Raw genomic sequence first — 20,011 nt, forward strand, 5'->3', positions numbered from 1 at the left:
AAGTGACTAGATCCCATGAACAGGTTTTCTTTTTTTTTTACAGAGGGTTGGTGTAACTGTAGACACAATTTTTTTGATATTTTTTACAACACAAAATAATTTGGGGCTGCACGAGCCTTAGTATTAAATCAAACGACAGTTTGACTCCTTTGAAACAAACAAAAAAGACTGTAAACTAAAAATTGTTTTCTCATTTTTAAAGTGGAAGTATCTCAGGTTACAGTCATCAAAAATTAAATTTCCCTAAAATTCAAAAGTGTAGTTTACTAACCGTTTTTACTTTTGTCTGTTTATATTTGAAGTTCAAGCAATTTTAGTGTTTGAAGCTATTTTGGTGGTGTATTATTTTATCCAGAGGCCGCAAAGTGGCTTCTCATCACAATGTACATAAAATCGGTGGTTTTGGACGGTTTCAAGTCTTACGGCCACCGTACTGAAATTTCGGGCTTTGATAAGGCATTTAATGCTATCACAGGCCTTAACGGCAGTGGTAAATCAAACATTCTCGATTCCATATGTTTCGTTTTAGGAATCACGAATTTGAGCCATGTATTTCAGGTGCTTAACCTCAAAAAACAATTTGCTAAGTTTTGAATTCTAGGTCCGTGTGGGCAATTTACAAGACCTGATTTACAAAAGTGGCCAATGTGGTATTGATAAGGCCACTGTGTCTATCACTTTTGATAATTCAAACCCTGATCAGTGCCCCCCAGGTTTTGAAGATGTCTCAGAGATTACCATATCAAGACAGATCGTTATGGGTGGAAAAAGTAAATATATGATCAACGGAATGTCAGTTCAAAATAAGAAAGTCCATGATTTATTTTGTTCTATACAACTGAACGTAAATAATCCCCATTTTTTGATTATGCAAGGGAAAATCACCAAAGTTTTAAATATGAAGCCATTTGAAGTAAGAATGTTTTCGTTGGATTAAACCCAATTTTTTGTTGTCAGATTTTAGGCATGATAGAGGAGGGGGCTGGCACAAAAATGTATACAAGTAAAAGAGACGATACCTTAAAAACAATTCAGAAAAAGGATGCCAAACTCACAGAACTTCAATCTGTAATAGAAACAAAAATTGTTGTAGAGTAACATTAAAACTTTTTTTAAGATAATGAATGAGGTGGTTACACCTAGACTGGAAAAATTAAGAGCAGAAAGAACCAAATATGTGGAGTTTAAGAACATAGAAAGGGAATTGGACCACATGTTACGCCTCTATAAAGCTTGGGAATTTGTCGCGTCGAAAAGGAGGTATTTAGAAGTGAAAAACACTCTTGAAAATGAAGAAAACGATTTGAAAAATATTGAAGAAGAAAAGACAGCTCATAAAAGCAGAATTAAAGAGTTGGATGGAATTATTAAGGAATTAACAAAAAAGGCAGAAGCGGTAAGTTTCAAATGGTTCAGATTTTTTTACTTTAATTTTTTTGAGTACAATTAATGAGTAATTTATTTAGGATGGGAACCAAAATTTGGAAAAACTCGAACAAGAAATAAGAACAGCGGAGAAATCCCAAGCCAAAGTGAACGCAAACATAAAGTCAATTAACGACGAAATTGAGAATGAAACCAAGAGAAAAACACAATTAGAAAAGGTATTTTCCTCCCGGGAGAGTAAATTTCTTCACTAACTTGAAAAATCTTTTTTAGAACTTAGCCGACGACGAAAAAACCCTCAAAGTCAAAGAATCCAACTTGGCTAAAGTCGAATCGACCTTCCTCAAACTCAAAGCAGCCGACGAAAAGGACAAAGAAGCTTTCGTCATCTCCCAAAAACGGGTTGTGGCTTTAAGCGCCGGCATGGAACTCAACGACCAAGGCGAAGCCGAGTCGCTTCTCGCACAATTGATGAACATGCGTCAGAAAGCCTCTGAAGAAATTAACAAAAAAAACTGCACTCTCGTAAAACTCAAATATTACGAAGACCGACTCAAAGAAAAACAAGTGAAAGGCGTTAACTCCAACGAAATTATAAAAGACCAGCAGATGCAAAAGAATATGAGCCAGGAAATCGATCAACTGAAGGCCGCTATGAAAAAAATGCATTTTAAGGAGGATCGGATGAACGATTTGAAGAATAGAAGAACGCAGTTGTCGGAAGAAATGAAGGTTTTGAGAAGACAAGTTGACAATTTTGAGATGCGAAATTCGTTTACTCAATTCAGATATAGAGACCCCGAACCCAATTTTAATAAAAAGAGTGTTATGGGAGTCGTTTGTCGATTGTTTAAGGTGAAAGACGAGACGGCATGTTATGCTGTGGAAATGGCAGCCGGTGGTCGGTTATACAATGTTGTTATAGATTCCGATATTACCGGCAAAAAGTTACTTAAACACGGCGATTTACAGCAGAGAAGGACTTTCATCCCACTTAATAAAATTCAAGTAAATAAAATGAGCAACAGTGTTGTTAAAAGAGCCGAGGATTTAGTAAGTCTTGCAAAATTTCAAAATGGCAACAAACATGGCGGTTTTAGGTCGGTAAAGAAAACATAAAGCTGGCTTTGGACTACTTGAGTTATGATAAAAAAATGCAAAGCGTTATGGAACACATTTTCGGAAATGTGTTCATTTGTAAGGATATGTCTGTGGCAAGGCGGGTCGCCTTTGATAATAGGATTAGACGCAAATGTGTGACGCTAGATGGCGACATCGTCGATCCTGCGGGAACATTAACTGGGGGTTCCCGGGAGCAAACTGAATCGGTTTTAAAACAACTCGATTCCATACAACAAATCGAAGTACGTATAATAAAAAATTACATTTATAGTTCTTCATTTATACCAACATTTGTTTTTTTTGTTACTAAATTTTTTCAGCAACAACTCAGCGCGAAAGAGCACGAATTTGAAAAAATCGAGTCCGAAATCCGCGAAATAGGTCTCAAAGAGGAACAATTCATGACTTACCGAAGAGAGTTGGAGTTAAAAGAACACGAATTGAATTTGATTACGGAAAGATTGCAACAGTCGACATATTATCAGCACAAGGAAGAAATCGCGAATTTAGAGAAAGAAATAAAAAATCTCAAAGAAACAATCGCTTCTTGTGAAGAAAATGAGAAGAAACTTAACGAAAAAGTGAAGAGTTTGGAGGAGAAGGTTGCAGGTTCGAAAGGTGGAATCGAACAGAAGTTAAAAGAGGCTCAAGCAGAAATGGCAAGATTGAAAGCAAAAGCGGATAAAAGTAAGAAACAGTGGGAAGAGAAAGAGTTGGATTACGCAACGTTCAAAGGGGAAATTGAGGAGTTGAAGCAGAGTTTGCTGGATACGAAACAGCAGATTGAAGCGGCTGAAGCAAATATCATGCAGCTGAAACAGAAACTTGAAGAAATCGGGACTCAATCCACAGATATGAATGTAATTAATTGTGATCACCGATTAACGAAACGCGTTATATTTTGTGTTTATAGGCAAACATCGCGGAATTGCAAGCTGAACTGAAGAAAGGCAAAGCAGAAATCGTCGAGAAAAACAAAGATGTACAAAAGAAAGTCAATGAGAAGGAAGAATTACAGTCGAAAATCACCCAGTGTGAAATCAGAATCAAAGAATCAAGTCATAAATTGAAAAAACTACAAGACGAATGTAAAAATCTTAAGGGGCGCCAAGCCGATTGTCAGCAACGAGTTAAAGGCGACGAGGTGAAAACGGCCGAGCAAATGTCAGAAGAAGAAGGCCAAGAATTGGAAAAAAAAATTCGAAAATTTCAAGAAATGAAAAAGTCCCTTGGTCGAACTGTCAATAGTCAAGCGCAGGTTCATTTTGAACAACAAGAAAAAGAGTACAACGAGGTTAAGAAAAAATTACGAATAGTCGAACAAGATAAACGGACTCTACTCGATGCTATAAAAGAGTTAGATTTGAGGCGAGAAGAGATTGTGTGCAAGGCCCACGAACAAATTTCTAGAGATTTCGGCTCGATTTTCAGCACGTTGTTACCGGGGGCTACTGCTAAATTGTTACCGCCGACTGGACAAACTATTCTTCAAGGAGTCGAAGTAATACTGCATAATTGATTTTTTCACAAATAAAACGTTTTTATAGATTAAAGTCTCACTTGGAGGCATTTGGAAAGACAGCTTGACGGAATTAAGCGGAGGTCAGCGATCTTTAGCAGCCCTGTCTCTAATCCTCGCCATGTTGTTATTCAAACCGGCGCCATTGTACATTTTAGATGAAATTGATGCCGCTTTGGATCTGTCACACACGCAGAATATCGGTCGTATGTTGAAGACACATTTCAAAAAATCGCAAGTATGCTACTAACCCGTATTTTTTATTGTTATTTTTTTACAATTGGTTATTTTCAGTTCATTGTGGTGTCTCTCAAAGACGGCATGTTCAGCAATGCTAATGTTCTTTTCAAAACGCAATTCGTAGATGGCGTTTCCACCGTCACGAGGACCGCCAACTAAAGTACAATTTAATTATATGGTTACTTATTAGTTAAATATTGCTTTTTAAAATAAATTTTGTATGATAAAAGGCCGAAAGAACGTGATTCAATTGCCAAAATTAAAAAAGCACCAGTTCAGGAAAGATAATTATATTTTGCCACTAATAATTAGTTATTATACATATCCATTAACGTAAGTATACATAGTCTATACAAGAAGTCTACAAGTTATCATAATAATCAACCGTGTCTCCCGACTTAAAGTCCCCTTTCTCCAGCAGTGCCATTAGTCGCCCGACAGTCTGCTCACAGGTCAAAATCGTGGACTCTTTCACTTTTTTGAAGCTTTCTTGGACCTCCTCGCTTTGTGCATTTGTGATAATACTGTCAAACATATTAGTATCGACCGGCCCTGGCGAGTAATTCAAAACAATTATATTCTCCTCCTCCAAGGCCAAAACCTTGAAGAACAATTCCCGGGCGGCTTTGGCAGAGCCGTACATTGCCAAATTCTTAAATGGGGTTCTGCCACACAACGACGTGATATTAACAACGACTAATTGCGGTGCTATTGGTCGTATTTTACGGACGAAAACGGAATTCAAAGCTGCAACTTGAAACAAATTCAAATCGTAATATTCGCGCCAGATTTTCACATCAGTCAAGTCCGTGGTCCGCTTGATTTCGCCGGTGGTTCCCGCGTTGTGGAAAATAATCCCGAATTCGATTCCTGTAGTGTCCACGGAACCTGTAGCCCGATCTAGGATTTTTTCGTAGGTCGAAACATCGGCCGAGGATAGGTCTACCGATTCTGTGATAACATTGAGTGACTTATCAACTTCCAAAATGAGGTTTTTGGTTTGTTCGAGGTCATTGCTAGACCGTGCGAGTAAGATGAGAATTGAGTTTTGGTTCAAATTGCGCGCGGTTTCGAGGGCTATCGTTCGCCCGATCCCTCTGGAAGCCCCCGTGACCACAACTAGGGCCTTTTTGGCGAAATCAATCGACGTCATTGTCACTATCACTATCCAACTCCTCGTAGTTGATCAACTCTACGATTTCCCCCTTGTTTAAGGCTTGTTTCTGGGGCAAAATCGTCCGGATTAAGTGCGAATTGGTAACCGGAGTGTCCAGATCGTCGTCACGTTCAAACTGAGTCTCACCGTTGAGCAAATTCTGTAAACAGGCCTCCCGTTTAGCCCTTAACTGTTTCAAAACGTCGGGGTCATTTTTAATATCGTGGAGACGTTTTTCTGGAGGGTACAGTAAGGTTATGGTTTGGTAATAATCAAAAGAGGAGTTTTACCTAAGATTGCGAGGTACTGGTCTGAATCGGGCAACGAGTCACGCACTGAGGGAACAAAATTGTCTTCGAATTTCAAGCGATTTTCAACGACTGTAGTTTCGTTTTCGGCGCTGCCCCAAGGATCCATAAGAACTAATTTGGCGACCTTGGCTCTGATTTACAATCACAACACGGTTTTATCCCGTTAAAATCAAATATTTAACATTGTTGCCAATTGAGTTAAAGGTGATAACGAGGGTCACGTGATATTGCAAAGTACTAGAAATTGTGGACAATATAATAATTGAAAGTAATTTGTAACGAAAATCCACCAAAAATACGTTTTTTAAGACAATTTTTTTAATTTTCGGAAGTGACTAAGGCTACACTCGGAAACGTCACGAATGTCACTTTTGACAGTTTGTGGTTAAAAACGTGTACGAATTTGGTGGAAATTGTGTTGCAAAATGCCGAAATTCGACAAGAAGCGCAACAAAAATCGCTTCAAACCTCGATTCCAGGGGAAATCAAACAGACCGCAAGTAAACCGTGAATACCAGCACCAAAATCAATTACGCGAAATCGATGTCGGCATTACCAAATTCATTAACACGTTTGAGGGTTTTTCCGGTGTGATTAAAGCTCGATTTTCCGATTTTCAAGTGAATGAAATCGACCTAAACGGCCAGATTGCTAAACTAACAAATTTGGAAATCCCCAAAGTTGAAAAAGTGGAAAAAGCTGATCCACCTGTTGACAGCCCTCTGTCTCAAATCCCGCAAGAAATATGGGCTGCTTTGAAACAAATTCTTGACGAGTCAGAGCCGCCCTTGGTCGAGCTTGACGTCAGTGAAATGACAAAAGAGAATCGCACGGAAGTCCACCAGAGTTTAAAAAAATATTTCTCGGGGAAAATCTGTGCCAATACCGAAACGAAAAATGATAAGAAATATATGACTTTTAAAAAATGTGACGCCAAAAGCGACAATCGGTTAAGTTGGCCGAAAGATAAAGGGGAGTTTGTCCACTTTCTTGTTTACAAGGAATGTCTTGACACTTTAGACACTTCTTTGAGGATCGCCTCTTGTTTAAAAATAGCGCCAGCGAATTTGAATTACGCTGGGGTTAAAGACAGAAGGGCGAAAACCACTCAATGGTTTTCGGTAAAAAAGGTCGCACCCTGGAAATTGATGGTAAAAACTCGACCCATACGTAACGTTAAAATTGGTAACATCACTTTCAAAGACAAACCGTTGAAACTAGGCGACTTGACCGGCAATAAATTCCGAATCGCTCTCAGAAATGTGACTGGAGAAGACGATTTGATCGAAAAGTCGCTCAACAGTCTCAAAGACAAGGGCTTTGTCAATTACTACGGGTTGCAAAGGTTCGGAAATGACAAAGAAGTGCCTACCTTTTCGATCGGAATCCAACTTCTGTTGGGTAATTGGAAAGAGGTTTTTCAAATCATTATTACCCAAAATTTTGTTTTATAGCAGTACTTTTCAGGCCTGTGATGTTATTTTGAAACTAACAAAGTCGGATCAACCCGATTTGGACATCTCCAAAGCCAAAAAAGTATACGTTGAAACAGGCAACGCGGAAATGGCCTTAAAACAATTTGAAGGCAAAAATTCGTCTATCGAGTATTTGTTATTGTCAGGATTGAGCAAAGAACATAAAAATGATTACGTTAACGCTTTATCGAGTGTAAGTATTACGAAATTTGAAAAAAAGTAATAAAAAACTGTTTTTTGTTCAGATACCGAGAAATACGAGACTGCTTTACATTCACTCGTTTCAAAGTTTAGTTTGGAATTTAGTAGCATCGAAACGAATTGAAAAATACGGTCTTAACGCCGTCGAAGGCGACTTAATTCTTCTCGAGAATCCAAAAAAAACGTCGGAAAATGAAGGTAATTCAAAATTTGGGCCAAATTAATTAACTCAATTGATTGTATTATTAAAGGAGAGGATTGTGACGAGAATAAAAAAATACCCGTGAAAGCACTATCCGCCGACGAGTGCACAAACTACACAATTTATGACATTGTTTTACCACTGCCGGGCTATGATATAACTTATCCAGAAAATCTGAAAGACTGTTACAAAGAAATTTTAGAGAATTACGGCTTAAGTTTAGAAATGACGAAACAAAAAGTACGGTGCGTAAAAATTAAATTAAATTACATTAATTAAGTAAATGACACAATTTTAGTACATATACGTTGAGTGGAACTTATCGTAAACTAATGGGACAAGTACAGGATCTTTCGTGGAAAATAATGTACTATAACGACCCTAATTTTAATTTAATTAGATCAGATTTGGAAGAACTGAAAGGAGAAGAAGAACCTAAGAGTGTTGAAGGTACTTAATAAAACTTTTAGGCAAATAACTTACAATTTTGTTTGTTCTAGGAGGAAAATACAAAGCGCTAGTGTTGGAATTTTGTCTCGATTCGTCCTCTTATGCAACGATGGTTTTACGCGAAATTTTAAAAACTGACACTTCAAGTAGCTCCCATGCGAAATTGAATAATTATCATGTTGCTACAACACCAGAAAAAAACACTTCTGAAGACAATGAGGAATTTTCAGATAAAACCGGTTTACTTAGCGACTCACAAAAATACGAAGCCTTCAAAAATATCGTCTTTAGTGAAAACGAAACGGGCTTGAAACGCAAATGTGAGGAGGAAAATGAGGAAAAGGCGAAAATTGTAATTACAGAAAACTTTTATACCGACTCGAAATAAAAAAACCTTGAAACGTTGTAGGCGTTTATTTCTTTTAATGTCCTATGGCACTAAATCTTGTCATAGTTTGTTATCACTTAATCAAAGTATTTCTGCAATTCTCCCTTGTCATACAAGGCTTTAACGTCAGAGCCACCGCCCAAGCACTGTCCCTTAACAAACACTCTGGGGACCTAAAAACCATCAATTAATTTAATGTTTCACTACCGTTCAATAAAGTACAGTTTTAGCTCCGGTCATTTCTCCCAAAATCCCCTGAATTTCCTCCCCATCGTCCCTCTTATCCAGTTCAATCGTCGTGAATGTCTTTTTCAAATTGTTGAACACCTCCTTGGCTAATTTGCAATAGGGGCAATAGGACTTTGAAAAAATGACAACGGTGTCACTTTTAATCAAATCCTTGACCACTTCGACTTTAGGGGAAGACATGTCTATGGGCAATTTGGAACTAAAAACACCCATTACCTTGCTCAATAATGTATATAAAGTCGTGGAGATTTGCCAATAAATTGTATTGAATAAAGCCACAAGTCCCATTTTTTAAGCACAAGCGATCGTGTGATATTAACTTACTGTTCAAGGTGTTTAATTTGACGTTGGGAAATTAAATATTCACGTGCTTACAAAGAAAACCTTCGCAAATGTTATTGAACTAAATTATAACCTCAAAACATTCACTATTCACTCATCCGTAGAATTTGTTGACGTCACGACGATCACTATACAGGACGTTGCGCCTAATATTAAGGGGATTCACACGGTCAAGAATTTATTAAAAATCACAAATTTGGTAACGGCGTATTATAAAAATTGTAAAACGAAACGTTATCATCGGAACAAAAACTATAAAGCGTTGAGTTGGCTTCGTTCGGATCCATACTCTTAAATTCATTACTGGAACTGCAAAAAAATTCTTACACTTTACATAACAACTAAACGACAAGTATTCTTACTCAAATATTAAATTAAAACAGTCTGAACTTGTTGGCGATTTGATTGTATAATCAGGTAAATTGTGATGACCTTGCCCTTTAAAGGGTTGAGGCCCCATTTCCCTCAACTTCTCAAAAATGGGGGCAAATTGATCGTTATTCATTTTGGCAACCTTTGTTGCTGGACCTTCATCATTACTTTCTATTTTCCGTTTCGTTGTGTCCTCTTGATTTATTTTTAATAGTTTGACTTTATAACCTTGCAAAACTAGTTTTTTGAATGCTTGATATTTAGCATAATTTAATTGAATCTTTTTATAAGCTTCTTGAATACTTAGCGGCACTTTATCTTGTATTAATTCTAATTTATTCTAAAACACCAATAATTTATAAATCGAAAAGTTGTGAGCAAACTGGTGTTACTGCTTCTAAAAGATATAATGACTCTTCTGGACTTAAAAATTTTCCTTCTTTATTTTGGACACCAAAGCCCCCAATCGACGAACCGGTCGGTTTAGTCAATAGGGCCATATTTCGGTCTGGAAGCCACTCAGCAACGCTCCTAGCAACTCTGTATACACTTTTAAAAAACATAGTCACATTGAATTTTAAATTTACCTTCTTTCAACACGGGTATGCCTTAAAACACTCTCTATTCCAACAAGACACCGATTTTTTAGCCCTTCTTCTTTTTCACTCAAAGAAGACAAAAATAATTTCGTACCAAATGACTCGGTCTTAACAATTGGATTATTGTGATCATGAAAGTACTTTTCCACCTTGTCTTTTAAACTCATTTTAAATCCCAAAATAAATATAACAACTTTAAACAAAAGCTAAACAAACATTTTAAGGTTAGGTTGCGTATCCAGTATACTGGACGTTTCGTTGTACATTTTTATAATAAAAAATAAAAACATAAAACGACGAATTACGTAAAAGGAGTGAACATAAATAAATGTCTAAGCGAAAATTTGTTAATTACTTTTAAAATTTTATTTTAATTATTTTTTAGTTTCAACAGTCTGCTCCTTAGCCACTTCCAGTTTTGTTGACATTTTCTAAAAACGCTATTTTGAGGTTAGGTTATCAAGGGTCACCGAAAAAATGGATCAAATGTGCCACAAATTAAGTCAGTGATAAAAATAAACGTGAAATTCGACATGCTTAACCCGAAAGCATGCAAAAAAACTCAAAGAATGGCATTTGACACGTAAGTTGCGTTTATCTACTTTATTTAAAAATATCATTTTTTTATGAAAGGATTATTAACCATAAATTTGTGTTTTTGTAACGCATTATGCTCATTTTTAATTATATGCATGGCGTATAGCTAATTTCCCGTACAAAGAGTCACTAACGGTGGTTTTTGTTTTGTTAGGTTGTCCGTGATTAGAGATCCCTGTAATTTCGTATTTTGTTGCAGATTTATGATCCGAAGAACTGAATCAAATGCCTCGGAGATCTAATGGAAATACTAATCTCGAAGAAGGTTGTTTCAGCTTTAATTTTATTAGCTGCCATATCTTTTTATATCAGTTATACATTTAACACTTGCCTAGTCAGTAGTATAGCCAAAGCATTGCCGAAAGTGAGTATTACACCCGGAAGTTTAGTAGTTGTCTTAAAACTTGGTGTTTCAGTGGCGCCACCATCCAGTAGTCCCTAACGACACCCCAATCATCCATTACCACACCTCCGTTCGCGTCGTCCCCCTTCTCGAAAGTAACGAATCAGACATATCGCCGAAATACAAGTTTTTTCGCGAACAGGGTCTGCGCCCAATGCGCCAACTTCCAAGTGCTTTAATAATTGGAGTGAAAAAAGGGGGCACTAGAGCCCTTCTCGAATTCATCCGGATCCACCCCGATGTGCGTGCCGCCGGCAGTGAGGTGCACTTCTTCGATAAGAATTATCCTCGGGGCTTCCAGTGGTACCGCCAACGAATGCCTCCGACACTCGAGGGCCAACTCACCATCGAAAAAACGCCGTCGTATTTTATAACCAAGGAAGCGCCGAGACGCGTACAACATATGAATCCCTCCACTAAACTCTTAGTCGTAGTTAGAGATCCGGTCACTAGGGCCATCTCGGATTACACACAAGCGATTTCGAAAAAAACAGACATGAAACCCTTCCATCAACTTGTTTTTATTAATAGTACGATAGGGTGCATTGTTGACACCTCCTGGGGGCCGGTGAAATTGGGGCTGTACTCTCGATACTTGGCCAGGTGGTTGAAATATTTTCCTTTATCACAGTTTTTGTTCATAAGTGGGGAAAGGTTGGTTGTGGATCCGGCAATTGAGTTGAAAAGGGTACAGGATTTTCTGGGGCTCAAACGAGTGGTTTCCGAAAGACATTTTTATTTTAATTCAACCAAAGGGTTTCCCTGTTTGTTTAAAAGTGAAGGGCATAGTACACCGCACTGTTTGGGGAAAACTAAAGGCCGGAATCATCCCTATATTGACCCTATCGTTATCCAAAGATTGAGGGATTTTTACAGACCCTTTAATAATAGGTTTTATCAAATGACCGGAATTAATTTCGGTTGGGTTTGAACCATATACACAAAAAGTATTGCTAGACCAATGTCAATTTACCCAACATATACCTCTGATATCAAGTTACACGTTGTTTTGTTTTCTTGTTTTGTTTTATTTTAATCCAAATATCACATTTATTATTTATTACGCTTTCTTGTTATTACGATATTGGAACTTTTTTGTTATAATATTTTTTTATAAAAATAGCACAGCAAACATAATCAAATAGGTAATGTTTTTGACTTTTATCAATCGTTTGATAACCAAAGTTTTATTCTTACCGTATAAATTATTGTAGTTGGGAAATTTTAATAAAAAATCGTAAAAAAACTGAAACTCTCATTTATTCCCGTTGTCATTTCTAGTGCTGAGATGGCCATTGAAGCACTTAATTAATTACATAATTTTCGTTACAAGATTTTTTAAAGAATTAATTAATAGCAAAGTTTCAAAAATAAAAATGAAATGTCACTTATTTTCGTTCTAGAACACTTTCCCTGTCGTAAAACTTATTTTTCCCTCCTCCCCTTCTCTATAATTCAAACGAATTTTTCCCTAATTCCATTAATTACCCTCTAATTAGTCCAAGTATTAGTTTCCAAACTTTGTACAGTAATTAACTCCTCACTCTCGTAACATAATGTCAAAATTAAAATACTTGAACGGAAGCATTTCCGTCTTAAAATGGGCCATTTTGTATCCAATTGACGTCGAAAACACTATAATTAAAAAAATCTTATACTTTTTGTGGAGCATCATTTTTATTTCTTCAATTGGCATCACTGCAATTCAGTGCATAATTCAAATAATCATAACACCGGTTGATTTAATCGAACAAAATACGGTCGTCATGAATACAGGTACTAATAATGCAAAAAAAACTAAATCGGGTGCACATTCGATTGTTTCTAGTGATTTATCTGTCAATATTCGCCAACTATGCTTTTTTCTACAATAACTCGCAAAATTTAATCAAATTGGTAACAAACATCAATGAAAATTTTGTTGATAAAACTGATAACGGGATTGAAGACATTAAAATGGATTTTTGTGTCAAAATTACAAATAATTTGCCGGTTTGGTGGACAATTAGTCTGATTGGTTCAACAGGTTTGAACACAATTATTCCATTTTTTGGCAATGACAGGTCATTTGACATTTATTTTACATACAATTGTCAAATTTGTATTTTCAGGATATTACCAGTGGGCGGGTATTTCCCCTACGACCATACCAAAACCCCATTTTACGAACTGACATACATATGGCAAGTCATATGTCAAATTAATTTAGGTATCATTTATGGCGGATCTGACATGATTTTCCCCTGTATAGCGGCCATTATAGGCCAACAATTCAAAATTCTCGCGTCCAACCTCAAAAATAATATATTTTACGCTCTTCTCAAGTGTGGGATTCCCCGACATGTTGTCAATGATTTCAAAAACAACTTTGACAGGCTTGAGTGAGTCACACTATCTAATTTTACCCAATTTAAGTGGCAAATTTTCGTAGACCAAACGAAACCATCATGTCGGTAATTAAGCGGAACCAATTTCGCAAAGCTAATTTAATTTACTTGAAGAAAAACATAGCCCATCATCAGATTTTGCTCAATTATTGCGATGATTTGAACCGAATCATCGGATTCTTTCTCTTCGTAAAAATTATAGCCGCTTTCTGCAACATTATTTTTATCATGTTCACTCTGATAACGGTATGTAGGGGGCATGTGTGAGGTCACTACCAACCTAAACTTTTCCAGTCTGGGGCCCAGACCGAAATTATGAGTTTGTGTTTTTATGTGTTTTTCGCAAGCACGGAACTGTTTGTCTACACTTACGGGGGCCAAATTCTAATAGAAGTAAGTTATTTAACAGTTTCACCAACCTTGTAATTGTTTTTCCAGAAATCGGAATTTTTGTGGGATTTATATGACAGTCCTTGGTATTTGTGTGAAGTCAAGTTTCAAAAATTGATGCTTATGGTACAAATGAAGGTCCAGAGAGTGGTTTATATGAGAGCTGGGGGTTACTTCGCTATGTGTGCCCCCATGTTTATTACAGTAGGTTAATACTTATTAATTTTTCTAGAATCACATATTTCGTTTCTAGTTTATGAAAAGTCTGATGTCATATATTGCTCTATTGCGCGAACTGGTTGTCTCCGACAAGAGTAATTCATAAGTTTGTGACACTGTTCAAATTTTTGGAAGTGTCTGAAGCCACATTTTTGCACATTTATGTCTTACATGCTATTACCGTTGTTTAACCCAGTAAAAAAAATTTCACCACGCAGACAACGTTTTATAAATGTTAATATGTAATTAAGTAATTAAAAAAATGTCACTTAGAAAGACGACGTTATTTATGCCTCTGACTAGCGGAAATTTTTAATTAGGACGATTGTATGTTATGCACCGATTAAATTCGGGTATAATGCATGTTAATAAAATGCTTATCTTTCCTGAAAGCGTGGAAAAAAACTGCAAACAATGTGACGGTACATTGTTGAAATTGTTTTAAAAGGCAGGTAAGGTCGGGTCAAACTCACACCGCATTGCGTTTTTTCAGCTTATTGTAAGCACCAGATTAACACATTAAAATTTTATCTATTGTAATGAAATTAGGCAATTTGTAACATTGTGGAGATATGAAACGAACCGGAAATACCGTATGGAGTGAATTATGGATGTTTCCTGTTTTGAAAATTTGACAGAAATGAAAAAATGAACGAATTACATACCAGTACAAGTTTTCATTTTTTGGAGCCAACCAAGTGGACAAATCTTTGCAGACTGAATATCACCACACAACTTTATTTAAAAACACTTTGTCATCAAACATTCACTGTTTGGAGGCACTTTTCATGTATTTGCAGGCAAGAATCGGCCTTTTTCAGATATTTTTACTCAACTAGTTGATTCAAACTGCCATTTTGAAGAATTTGGTAACTTTTAATATTGTTGTGGCACCCCTACTTTTTCAATTCATAGCCGCCTCTACAATAATAATAAAAAATGCATTTTACGTTTATTTCACAATAAATAAATACATCAATAAATAAATAAATAGAACAAAATTAAATTAAGGATAAAAGTTCTGCAAGGCGTCCCCATAGAGCGCATTGTATGAATCCCTTAAAACCGAGATTTTGTCCGGCTTCCCATTGAAGGTAAATTGCCCATCTAGCTTATGCACCAGCGAATCCACCGGCCGTTTCGTGGGTTTGGGTTCCTCGAAACCGTCACTGTCCCATTGGTAAATGGTCGATGGTTTTCCATTCGCCACGAAACTTAATGGAAGACTGACGAAAGGAGACACTGGGGGCGGAGGAGGCGGCGGCTGGGACACATAACCCAGGCCTGGGACATACACATACGGCTGCGGTGGTAGTCGGATGTAATAAATGGGCGAGTTATATACGGGTTTGCGTTTGGGGATGGTCCTGCTTATGTCATTAATGTCATTTTCCATAGCCATCGTGATGTCATAATCTTCCGGTATATAGTCGAAGTAGGCGAGGGTTTTGGGGTCGCGTGGCATGGGGTAGGCATAACTGGCGAGGATGAAGAGGGTCAGAGGAATGAAAGGAGACATCTGAAAAATAATTAATGAGCGGTAATTAACAGTTCAGTATTTAATTGTCGTAATTAGGTCAAAGAAAAAAAAAATTTTTCATTTTGTTGATACAACTGTCATTTCTCCACAACCAACTGTGACCACACTTTAGGCTAATTATTGGGTGATTCCCCTATTAATAACATTTGGTAAACCTGGCAATAAAGATAAATTCCTACATTATTATTTACAAAGCTCTCGTCAAATCGAGAATATAAAAAGAAATTGTAACCGAATTCCTACAAAACTCTCGACACACGGATTAAGTGTCGGGTGAGCTAAAGCACGTACTCAACCCAAATTTTTGTTGGTGTTCGATGAAGAAATTTTTGATTTATTACATTAGTTTCAGGATTAGAATGTTGGTCGCACTATGAAAAATTATTATTAAGTGTCATTAGGTGGCTTTGTAATGACTCGAATGAGGTCAGAGAGTATTTTACTTTTCTTAAATTACAATAAGAAAATAGAAAGATTAAATTTGGTTACACAGGAGGACACAATAAATGAGTTAGTCACGTGATTTTTTATTAAGTTCAAACTTAAATTAGATTACAATTATTATAAGTCGTTTTATATTTAATAGGTAAATATTATACAGTTAATAATATAATTTAGCAGAGTAAATCCATTTTTTTTACAATTCAAATAATTTTATTGATTAATTCATGAGATGCCTTCCTACTTTTTCAGGTGTTGAAAAAAACTATAAAAAATAATTGCAATAATAAAATTATGAGCAAAAATTATAGTTTTTCGTAGTAAATCGTAAAATCTGACAGCATGACTTTATTAATCTTCAATGCTTCGTTTGATGGCTTAATTTAGATATATTTCACTTATTTTTTTGCGCTTTTTTAATGACACTAGTTGTTTATCTTCTTTTTGAAGATCTTAATTATTTTAATTTTAAAACGTTTGTTTCAATTAAAAGTGACATCCGGATTTTTTGTTAATTTTTACTTATTGACGTATAACAAAAAATGAACGAGTTTTTTAAACTTTAAATTGTTTGTCGACCCAAAACGCTTTTTTAATTATCATAATTATAAAAATAAACTCTTTTTCGGTGTTTAATGATTGAATAAATAAATGTATAACAGTAACATTTGACATTTAAGCTGTTTGGAATTACCAGAATTTAGTATTTGAAACTGTCTTACTTTTTGCGAATTTTTCGTATTTTAAACGTGACATTTCTTTTAGCTTTTTCAACCGGAATTTAGCAAAAAAAATTTCCGCTTGGTTGGGCGCCAATTAAAAGCCACTCAATCATACCGAAAACCGGTCACATCTTACCTTTTTTGCTTTTATTTGAATATCTTCTGCGGTCGGCCTTGCCCGTCCTTGCCTTAACGGTGAAAAATTGGGATCACTGTTCTACCACTGCAACTTTACACGTACCTCGTCGAACTAAATCGCGAATTTAAGACGCTTTGAAGTAAACACCGTGTATTTCTTTAAAGCACACTTATGGTGGGGGAAAAACCGGAACTTTCGTCGGTTGAAAAAAGGCACGTCCGATATTGAAAATCGTCTTTATTTAATTTTACGCCTGCGTGAGTTACGCTCAATTATGGTTTTCACTCTGAATTGTAATATTCAAATGTGTGACTTATTTACCAAGTCTGAGTAGTTAGTAGGCTATGAAGGGAATATTTTAGTAAAATCAGGTAAAAACCCAACTGTTTTATTATTCCGAAAGAAAAAACGGTTGTTCAACTAGGTGCTCTCGATTACAATCACGATGCAACATTTTATCATTTTTAATTGCAGGAACAAGTAGGCCGCGTATGAAATAAGTGAACATTAGTTAGAATCATCATAATTTATTACAATAATTTCGCATTTCGTTCAGTTGGCCTTGACTACTTTCAATTTCACTATTCAAACTATTGGCTAATAAGCCAGGAGTGGGGGTGACCTTCAAATAATCACCAATCAGAGCTGTGGGATTCTTTCCCCCACCATGCGCTAGACACTCCCTCCGGTACCTCTCCCCTTGGACCCGACTCAACGGATCCACTTTAAAATAAGTCTCCCAAATCAAGTAGGCCAAAGCCCTTGAGACTAGATAGGAGTAGTATTTCGCCCCGTACCCCACCAAATGACTAAACCTCAATTGCCACGTGGTGTGTGGTACGTATGGCAAACCATAGAACCTGTTTTGTGTTTCGGCCAAAATCTCCGTCGTGGTACCACTCAATGGGTGTTTGCCGTGGTAGATCTGGTCTAAGGCGGCGTAGAATATCTGCAATTGGGTCTCGCTGGCACTGAAGAGGTTCTTGGAGGCGCAAAGTTTGACCAGCATGGGTTCGGGGATAGGTTCTTTGGTTTGAAAATGCTTGGCAAAAAGTTTGATGACTCGAGGGTCCGAAGCAAAGTACTCCATCAAAATAGATGGTACCTCAGCAAAGTCGGTACTACAGCGGGTACCCGAGACGTGTTGGTACTGGGTTCGGGCAAGCATCGAGTGCATAGCGTGCCCCATTTCGTGAAAGAGATTGTCCACCATATTGGGCGACAATAGAGTGGGACTGGACCATCGCGGGAGCGGGAAATTCAGCATGAGGACCACGATGGGCAATTGGTACGTACCATCAGGGAGAACTTTGCCTCCGCGGATGGTAAAGTGGCACTCTTGATTCGGTTTGAAGTTGCGTTCGTAGAAATCACAATATATGTACCCCAGCAAGCCTTCAGTTTCATGCACGACTGAGAGTTTGTACACATCTTTAGACCAGGTCTCGCCCGAGGCGATTTCCGAGTTGACCAGAGAGATGCCATAGAGGGCGTTGAAGATCAAATTTAAGCCTTCCATGCAAGCCCCAAGGGAAAAGTACGGCGAATATTCCTTACTGGTGACCTCAAACCTGTCTCTTTTGGCTTTTTGAGTGAAGTAAGGGACGTCCCAAACTGCTAAAGGCCCCCCGTTTGGATTTTCCTTCATTTTCAAATGGGACATGTCAGAGAAGTCGGCCATTGCCTTGCTTTTGATACTCTCGGAAATTTTCTCGAGCAACTCCATGACTTCAGGGGGCTTGTCTAGAATACTCCCGCGGAGTGCGCGTTCACTGTAAGTGTCAAAATCGCACGCTAGAGCGAGCTCGTGTCGCGAATCCAACAACTGGTTGAGGAGGTACTCTTGGTTGGGGTCGGGGTAGAGGAATATCTTGTAGGCCATTTCACGAACAAGGGGGTTTGAGGAGTCGGCGTAGAGGCCCGAAATAATCACTTTATCGCCATCACTTGAAAACCTGTGACAATTGTGCCTTTAGTTGACCTTGAAACTGGGCTAGATACTCACACATCGCGGACACTTTCCGGAAGGACACTTTGCTTAATGACTTTAGGATTTGAAATTCCGTTCAGAAATTGTTGCCCAGCGCATAATATTTTGTTGTTAAGTTCGACAACCTGATTTCGCTTGTGTTCGTTTAGGTGAATCCCACACTGTTCAAAATCAAACAAAAATAATTTCCCAACGAGATTATCAACTTCGGTCGTTGGGACTATATCTGTTGTATTTACAGCAGTCTTTAGGGCTTTGTACATTTCAATATTCGTGTTTAACCTTAAAAATAAAGATTAAAATCAAATTTAACCCCCTTGACGCCTACCTTTCGACTAGTTTACTTATGGCTACTGATGTGTGCTCCGCCGCCCCAATGTATTCAGACGACGGGTGTGCAAATCTGATAAACTCAGCCAAATCAGCCACTTGGCATAGAGAGTCAGACAATTCGTCGAAAATTTCCACCATTTTTCGTTTGCGGTCGCTTGAAAGAGCCTCTCGGACTAAATCATCGGTTTTTTCGACGCATTTTTGAGTGACATAGTAAAAACCTTCGTGAGTGGTTAATTGGGAGACCCCAAAGAGGCCCTAAAAACCTTCCAAGTGTAAAACACTCACAGAAAACGGTGTTACTAAAATACTTACAACATTTTTTGTTACTATGTCAAGATTTAAACCCGGTTTGGTGTTAAATATTTTCTCTAGAGCTGACCATCGACTAACGTTGCAATTTGAGGTTGTGAGAGTTTTGAGTAGCTTGAACGATAAGTGTGTGGCAAACATCTTCCAAGTTTTTATTATATTCTTATTTCTGATATGGTTTTAACTAGATTTAAACTTCCATAGAATCAAAAATAATGTTTTTGTGTGAAGCATTGTACATAACCTAAAAAATATGGTTCATGAAAATTATGTAAAACTACACGGAATATAATTTAAATTGAAATTTAAGAAACTTACGGTTAAATAAAATGAGATTTGGGTGAAAAATATGCAAAAATGGAGTTTTTAAAGTTACAAGAACTTTAGTATTTTTTGACAGATGATTGTGATTTTTGTGTCTACCAGAACATAGCGTCTAATGCTTTTTATTATTACAAAAAAACATACGTGTTACTACAAGTATGCTTAAACCAAAAACAACTAAAAATGGTAAAAGGTTGTTTAA

At 37.1% G+C, this 20,011-nt stretch overlaps 8 protein-coding genes across 13 annotated transcripts; 4 read left to right on the forward strand and 4 right to left on the reverse strand.

Annotated features, from left to right (window-relative positions):
* The first annotated feature begins 230 nt into the window (after positions 1-230).
* On the forward strand, positions 231-4,518 carry LOC123004293 (structural maintenance of chromosomes protein 2). Its single transcript, XM_044397483.1, has 11 exons — positions 231-549; positions 602-913; positions 958-1,068; positions 1,118-1,396; positions 1,467-1,604; positions 1,660-2,439; positions 2,487-2,750; positions 2,829-3,368; positions 3,422-4,009; positions 4,056-4,265; positions 4,322-4,518. The coding sequence occupies exons 1-11, from the start codon at positions 382-384 to the stop codon at positions 4,424-4,426; spliced, it is 3,495 nt and encodes a 1,164-aa protein (XP_044253418.1). The 5' UTR covers positions 231-381; the 3' UTR covers positions 4,427-4,518.
* Positions 4,519-4,541: 23 nt separating this feature from the next.
* Positions 4,542-6,104, reverse strand: LOC123004309 (sepiapterin reductase). Its single transcript, XM_044397505.1, has 2 exons — positions 5,714-6,104; positions 4,542-5,660 (listed from the first exon to the last, which is right to left on the reverse strand). The coding sequence occupies exon 2, from the start codon at positions 5,418-5,420 to the stop codon at positions 4,629-4,631; it is 792 nt and encodes a 263-aa protein (XP_044253440.1). The 5' UTR covers positions 5,421-5,660; positions 5,714-6,104; the 3' UTR covers positions 4,542-4,628.
* Positions 5,885-8,462, forward strand: LOC123004294 (pseudouridylate synthase 7 homolog). The gene is made up of 6 exons (XM_044397484.1): positions 5,885-7,149; positions 7,202-7,402; positions 7,455-7,608; positions 7,662-7,857; positions 7,911-8,062; positions 8,113-8,462. Exons 1-6 carry the CDS (start codon positions 6,160-6,162, stop codon positions 8,448-8,450), a joined length of 2,031 nt encoding a protein of 676 aa, XP_044253419.1. The 5' UTR covers positions 5,885-6,159; the 3' UTR covers positions 8,451-8,462.
* Positions 8,462-10,445, reverse strand: LOC123004308 (glutaredoxin-C4-like). Of its 4 annotated transcripts, XM_044397504.1 has the most exons (6): positions 10,001-10,241; positions 9,806-9,953; positions 9,404-9,753; positions 9,024-9,350; positions 8,673-8,898; positions 8,462-8,623 (listed from the first exon to the last, which is right to left on the reverse strand). In XM_044397504.1, exons 5-6 carry the CDS (start codon positions 8,877-8,879, stop codon positions 8,528-8,530), a joined length of 303 nt encoding a protein of 100 aa, XP_044253439.1. In that variant the 5' UTR covers positions 8,880-8,898; positions 9,024-9,350; positions 9,404-9,753; positions 9,806-9,953; positions 10,001-10,241; the 3' UTR covers positions 8,462-8,527. The 4 variants fall into 4 exon arrangements, with proteins under 4 accessions (XP_044253439.1, XP_044253438.1, XP_044253437.1 ...); XM_044397502.1 differs by lacking the exons at positions 8,462-8,623; positions 8,673-8,898 and having other exon boundaries at positions 9,207-9,363; positions 10,001-10,445; XM_044397501.1 differs by lacking the exons at positions 8,462-8,623; positions 8,673-8,898 and having other exon boundaries at positions 9,207-9,350; positions 10,001-10,425.
* LOC123004304 (heparan sulfate glucosamine 3-O-sulfotransferase 3B1) lies at positions 10,295-12,258 on the forward strand. 2 transcript variants are annotated; one of them, XM_044397497.1, is made up of 4 exons: positions 10,301-10,342; positions 10,398-10,595; positions 10,809-10,973; positions 11,026-12,258. In XM_044397497.1, the coding sequence occupies exons 3-4, from the start codon at positions 10,851-10,853 to the stop codon at positions 11,941-11,943; spliced, it is 1,041 nt and encodes a 346-aa protein (XP_044253432.1). In that variant the 5' UTR covers positions 10,301-10,342; positions 10,398-10,595; positions 10,809-10,850; the 3' UTR covers positions 11,944-12,258. The 2 variants fall into 2 exon arrangements, with proteins under 2 accessions (XP_044253431.1, XP_044253432.1); XM_044397496.1 differs by having other exon boundaries at positions 10,295-10,595.
* Positions 12,259-13,244: 986 nt separating this feature from the next.
* LOC123004110 (putative odorant receptor 85d) lies at positions 13,245-14,284 on the forward strand. Its single transcript, XM_044397224.1, has 5 exons — positions 13,245-13,393; positions 13,444-13,645; positions 13,694-13,792; positions 13,838-13,993; positions 14,043-14,284. Exons 1-5 carry the CDS (start codon positions 13,245-13,247, stop codon positions 14,112-14,114), a joined length of 678 nt encoding a protein of 225 aa, XP_044253159.1. The 3' UTR covers positions 14,115-14,284.
* Positions 14,285-14,948: 664 nt separating this feature from the next.
* On the reverse strand, positions 14,949-16,983 carry LOC123004539. Its single transcript, XM_044397880.1, has 2 exons — positions 16,848-16,983; positions 14,949-15,527 (listed from the first exon to the last, which is right to left on the reverse strand). The coding sequence occupies exon 2, from the start codon at positions 15,525-15,527 to the stop codon at positions 15,015-15,017; it is 513 nt and encodes a 170-aa protein (XP_044253815.1). The 5' UTR covers positions 16,848-16,983; the 3' UTR covers positions 14,949-15,014.
* Positions 16,984-17,370: 387 nt separating this feature from the next.
* On the reverse strand, positions 17,371-19,938 carry LOC123004536 (mitochondrial intermediate peptidase). 2 transcript variants are annotated; one of them, XM_044397874.1, is made up of 5 exons: positions 19,804-19,938; positions 19,489-19,729; positions 19,169-19,431; positions 18,856-19,122; positions 17,371-18,805 (listed from the first exon to the last, which is right to left on the reverse strand). In XM_044397874.1, exons 2-5 carry the CDS (start codon positions 19,624-19,626, stop codon positions 17,371-17,373), a joined length of 2,103 nt encoding a protein of 700 aa, XP_044253809.1. In that variant the 5' UTR covers positions 19,627-19,729; positions 19,804-19,938. The 2 variants fall into 2 exon arrangements, with proteins under 2 accessions (XP_044253809.1, XP_044253810.1); XM_044397875.1 differs by lacking the exon at positions 19,804-19,938 and having other exon boundaries at positions 19,169-19,439; positions 19,489-19,624.
* Positions 19,939-20,011: the final 73 nt, after the last annotated feature.

The sequence above is a fragment of the Tribolium madens genome, unplaced genomic scaffold (genome assembly GCF_015345945.1).
Source record: "Tribolium madens isolate multiple individuals breed KSU strain unplaced genomic scaffold, Tmad_KSU_1.1 Scaffold_1;HRSCAF=32;Tcas5.2_LG8, whole genome shotgun sequence".
Lineage (NCBI taxonomy): Eukaryota > Metazoa > Arthropoda > Insecta > Coleoptera > Tenebrionidae > Tribolium > Tribolium madens.

What these genes read in the sequence shown, in the direction of transcription:
- LOC123004308 (XM_044397501.1), bottom strand. Translation starts at nt 10,179, where the DNA reads ATGAGTTTAAAAGACAAGGTGGAAAAGTACTTTCATGATCACAATAAT. An exon ending in CATACCCGTGTTGAAAGAAG is followed by an intron (nt 9,954 to 10,000) that starts GTAAATTTAAAA and finishes AAGTGTATACAG; the next exon opens with AGTTGCTAGGAGCGTTGCTG. An exon ending in CATTATATCTTTTAGAAGCA is followed by an intron (nt 9,754 to 9,805) that starts GTAACACCAGTT and finishes TTGGTGTTTTAG; the next exon opens with AATAAATTAGAATTAATACA.
- LOC123004309 (XM_044397505.1), bottom strand. Translation starts at nt 5,420, where the DNA reads ATGACGTCGATTGATTTCGCCAAAAAGGCCCTAGTTGTGGTCACGGGG.
- LOC123004293 (XM_044397483.1), top strand. Translation starts at nt 382, where the DNA reads ATGTACATAAAATCGGTGGTTTTGGACGGTTTCAAGTCTTACGGCCAC. An exon ending in AACTCACAGAACTTCAATCT is followed by an intron (nt 1,069 to 1,117) that starts GTAATAGAAACA and finishes ACTTTTTTTAAG; the next exon opens with ATAATGAATGAGGTGGTTAC. An exon ending in TTAAAAGAGCCGAGGATTTA is followed by an intron (nt 2,440 to 2,486) that starts GTAAGTCTTGCA and finishes TGGCGGTTTTAG; the next exon opens with GTCGGTAAAGAAAACATAAA.
- LOC123004539 (XM_044397880.1), bottom strand. Translation starts at nt 15,527, where the DNA reads ATGTCTCCTTTCATTCCTCTGACCCTCTTCATCCTCGCCAGTTATGCC.
- LOC123004110 (XM_044397224.1), top strand. Translation starts at nt 13,245, where the DNA reads ATGATTTTCCCCTGTATAGCGGCCATTATAGGCCAACAATTCAAAATT. An exon ending in AACAACTTTGACAGGCTTGA is followed by an intron (nt 13,394 to 13,443) that starts GTGAGTCACACT and finishes AAATTTTCGTAG; the next exon opens with ACCAAACGAAACCATCATGT. An exon ending in GTGCCCCCATGTTTATTACA is followed by an intron (nt 13,994 to 14,042) that starts GTAGGTTAATAC and finishes TTTCGTTTCTAG; the next exon opens with TTTATGAAAAGTCTGATGTC.
- LOC123004304 (XM_044397496.1), top strand. Translation starts at nt 10,851, where the DNA reads ATGGAAATACTAATCTCGAAGAAGGTTGTTTCAGCTTTAATTTTATTA. An exon ending in TAGCCAAAGCATTGCCGAAA is followed by an intron (nt 10,974 to 11,025) that starts GTGAGTATTACA and finishes TTGGTGTTTCAG; the next exon opens with TGGCGCCACCATCCAGTAGT.
- LOC123004294 (XM_044397484.1), top strand. Translation starts at nt 6,160, where the DNA reads ATGCCGAAATTCGACAAGAAGCGCAACAAAAATCGCTTCAAACCTCGA. An exon ending in AAAAACGTCGGAAAATGAAG is followed by an intron (nt 7,609 to 7,661) that starts GTAATTCAAAAT and finishes GTATTATTAAAG; the next exon opens with GAGAGGATTGTGACGAGAAT. An exon ending in ATGACGAAACAAAAAGTACG is followed by an intron (nt 7,858 to 7,910) that starts GTGCGTAAAAAT and finishes ACACAATTTTAG; the next exon opens with TACATATACGTTGAGTGGAA.
- LOC123004536 (XM_044397874.1), bottom strand. Translation starts at nt 19,626, where the DNA reads ATGTTTGCCACACACTTATCGTTCAAGCTACTCAAAACTCTCACAACC. An exon ending in ATAAGTAAACTAGTCGAAAG is followed by an intron (nt 19,123 to 19,168) that starts GTAGGCGTCAAG and finishes TTTATTTTTAAG; the next exon opens with GTTAAACACGAATATTGAAA. An exon ending in CCGGAAAGTGTCCGCGATGT is followed by an intron (nt 18,806 to 18,855) that starts GTGAGTATCTAG and finishes CAATTGTCACAG; the next exon opens with GTTTTCAAGTGATGGCGATA.